The sequence below is a fragment of the Olea europaea genome, unplaced genomic scaffold, assembly GCF_002742605.1.
Source record: "Olea europaea var. sylvestris unplaced genomic scaffold, O_europaea_v1 scaffold1165, whole genome shotgun sequence".
In the NCBI taxonomy this organism is placed as follows: domain Eukaryota; kingdom Viridiplantae; phylum Streptophyta; class Magnoliopsida; order Lamiales; family Oleaceae; genus Olea; species Olea europaea.
This window is the reverse complement of record NW_019229053.1, coordinates 1,795-5,038: the sequence shown is the minus strand read 5'-3', so window position 1 is coordinate 5,038 and position 3,244 is coordinate 1,795. Positions and strand designations below refer to the sequence as shown.

General features: G+C 34.3%; 1 protein-coding gene across 1 annotated transcript; it reads right to left on the bottom strand.

Annotated features, from left to right (window-relative positions):
* Positions 1–1,268: 1,268 nt before the first annotated feature.
* On the bottom strand, positions 1,269–2,433 carry LOC111373787. Its single transcript, XM_022996349.1, has one exon. It carries the CDS (start codon positions 2,398–2,400, stop codon positions 1,528–1,530), a length of 873 nt encoding a protein of 290 aa, XP_022852117.1. The 5' UTR covers positions 2,401–2,433; the 3' UTR covers positions 1,269–1,527.
* Positions 2,434–3,244: the final 811 nt, after the last annotated feature.

Below are 3,244 nucleotides of genomic sequence, written 5' to 3'. Positions count from 1 at the left end.
AAGTTCTTTAAAATTTAAACAGTGAAATTTTATGTATTTAATTTAGCAGTTGCTATTTATATATCTGCTGGCTGGATCTTAAAAAAATAAATAAAAGTATTTTCTTATGTATTTAATGAGATTGTTAATTTAGTATAGTTGGAACCAAAGAATTTTATTATTTAAGTAAATTTATTTATTTATAATATATTCATTCATCAAGGTTTTATGGAAAAAAAAAATCTTTAAAGAGAAACAAAATTTAAATTGACTAATTACCTAAAACAAGTAATCTAGTGAATAATTTGTAACTAATTCGAGTAACTTAGCCTTTTTTTGACAACTACTATTTTCAAACTCTTTTTTTACGTATTCATTTTCAACCACATATTTATACAATAAAATATTACATAAACCCAAACCTTCTTCCTATTTTTAACTACATTCTCCTAAAAATCACAATTCAAAACTCTATTTAAAGGAAGAAAATAAATGATCAAGAGCATACAAGACTTATAGAGATTCGCCTCAATATGAAATTACGTCATCTCCCACTGCTACAGTAATTTTCTATGATGAGAGAATTTTAGTAAAGAAAATATTAATCATCAGGACGGTTCCTCCTACTCATAAATTTGACATACTTATTTGTCAAATAATCATAACGTTGAATTTAAGTCAATCAAATGATCAATATAAAGTTTACTAAGATCATGGGAGAGTTTGTTTTAATCACTTGAGATTCATTAAAATATTGAACATTGCATTGATTTAAATTAAAGACCATGATTATTTGTCATATACGTGTGTTTAATTTATAAGTAGGAGGAACGCTTCTAATTAGCCATATCTCCTTTACCCTCTCTTTCTCTCTATTTGACGATAATACACAAAGTTTATGAACTGCTCTCAATTTATAAGATAAATTATAGAAAAATTGAATTTTACAAGGACTCATTTTCCTGCATAAAATTGTAGAAGAATACAAATTTTTAAATAATCTTTTAATTTATATTTTTCGTCTGGGGGCTCCGACCCCGTAACCCTCGGGAGGGGGACTGCCTGACAACCCCATGGCAATTCTTATTGCGTAGGTCGATTCGATTAGCTTTGTGAAGTGGCAATAATTAGAATTCAACAACAATTACGGTCCGCAACTTAAGCATCAACTCGATTGGCCCCAATATGTGTGAAGATTAAAAAATACCTGAACGAAATGTACAAAGATTTATGTCAATAATTAAGACATGGAACTGATAAGCTAAAAATGATTTATTTGATCTGCTTGTTAATTACAAACTAAAATATCAAGTGACAGACTGAAATTATATAATTATTTTCACTGTAAACCAACATACTGTACAATATGTAAATTCCTTTTTCTTTTCTTTTTTTGTTGTATAATATTCACTTCCTTTTTATCGCTACTCTTTCACAAAAGAATAAAATATGATTAAAAAATTCCAAAAAAAATAATAATAATAATAATATGAGAAAAGAAAATGTAGTAAATCTTTTGTATTCTTCAACGTCGACTTTTCTTCCTGGTTATTGAGTAAGAACATTTAGCAGCGAAACCCTAGTATTCATCAAACTCCTAAAAGTTCTTTCTCCACAGCCCTCAATTTCAACAATAGAATCCTCCAATTGATGCAGTTTCTTGGACGCCATTTTCACCTCTGCATCTCCTTTCTTCTTCAAACCCCACAAGTTCTCAATATTTAGTTTCTCAAATTCTTCAATGGCTTCATCCATCTTCACTTTTTTTGCCTTCTTGCCGAAGTTTAGCCCCATGCAAGATGGTTTCTGGAATGAAAATGATGTCGAAAGTCGACCTAAAAGTTCGACAGAAACCAGCACTGTAACCTGAATAACATCTCTAATGATGTCAGTAATCTCAGTCCCATTATCAGGGATTGAGTATTTTCCAATGGATTGGACAGTAGATACCAATTTGCTCATATCTTTAGCCGTTTTGTTTAGATTTTTCAAATGGATAGCCATTTTGGATTCATCTCTTCTTCTTACAGCCACCTGAGCCGCCATGAATTCTTCTTTCAACGTCAAAATCAGCATTTGGAAGATTCCATAAACGTCGACAAATCGAAGAAAGTCTTCCAGAAGCTTTTCAATCATCTGATCAGAGAGTGATTCCTGAGTCAGTGGAAGCTGGAGAAGATCATCGAGGGATTCATGAACAACTTTCACCCTGTTCAGGCCATTACATAGCCAAACAGATGTCCGGTTATCGGATTTCGAACCCCATGATTTAAGCTCATTGATTTCATCCTTGAGCTGAGAAATTATGGGGTGGGTTCTGCATGGAAGACTTGCTGATCTAACATGGAAGGTTTTTTTGGATTTTGTTGAATAGCTAGGCTGATTTGGGAAGGAAAGAGATCTACGATAACCAGCCACCATTTTGTCAATGATGCCGCGTCTTTTAGCAGTGAATTTGTGAATATTGTAATTTCTGAAGTTTGACAAGGAACTGGATAGTTTATAAAGGGAGCAACACAACGCGGAGAGAGAAATGGAGGGGACACACGAGGCGTAGGGGTGGGGTGGGGTGGGGTGGCGTAGGGTAGGGTAGGGGAAGAGTGAGACTTGGATCCAAGAATATATACAGGCTGGTGAAGATGGAAAATGCATGTGGGCATGCAATAATCTGTATGTGTTTATTTTACAGGTTCTCCATTTCTGGTGGAGGCCACAACACCACGTGCGAGTGACAATCTGTCTTCATTAAACTCCTGTCGCCAAGGTAGGGCAGGGGGGAAGCGGCAGCGATTGGATGGAATTGAGCTGTCATAAATCACCGTGAGATATAAACGAATCGAGCAGAATCGAACCAAAGCTCGATCAAAAAATCTAGGCTTAACTTGGGTTTTAAGATTGAACTGAGCCAGCCTGCTCATTCTATTTTCATTTATTTGTGGTAATGAAGCAGGCAAATGGGCATGTAACACAGGCCATTTTGGCCTACCACATGGACCAGCTTAGGCTCAAGTCATCACCCAAAAATGAGGTTAAGTGGAATCGAGTCGACTCGGACTTTTTACAGGTTGAGCTATATGGGCTGTCCGAGCAGACGAGTTGGATTGACATCCTACCATGAAAATGGGTGAGAAAGAAATATTTTGTTTTGCAATTTCATTCATAATTTTATTTGATTTGGCATAGATTAAAATTAAAATTTTAAAATAATTAATGGTACTTGTCAAGAAGAGAGTGAAGCAAAAAATAAAATATATATATATATATA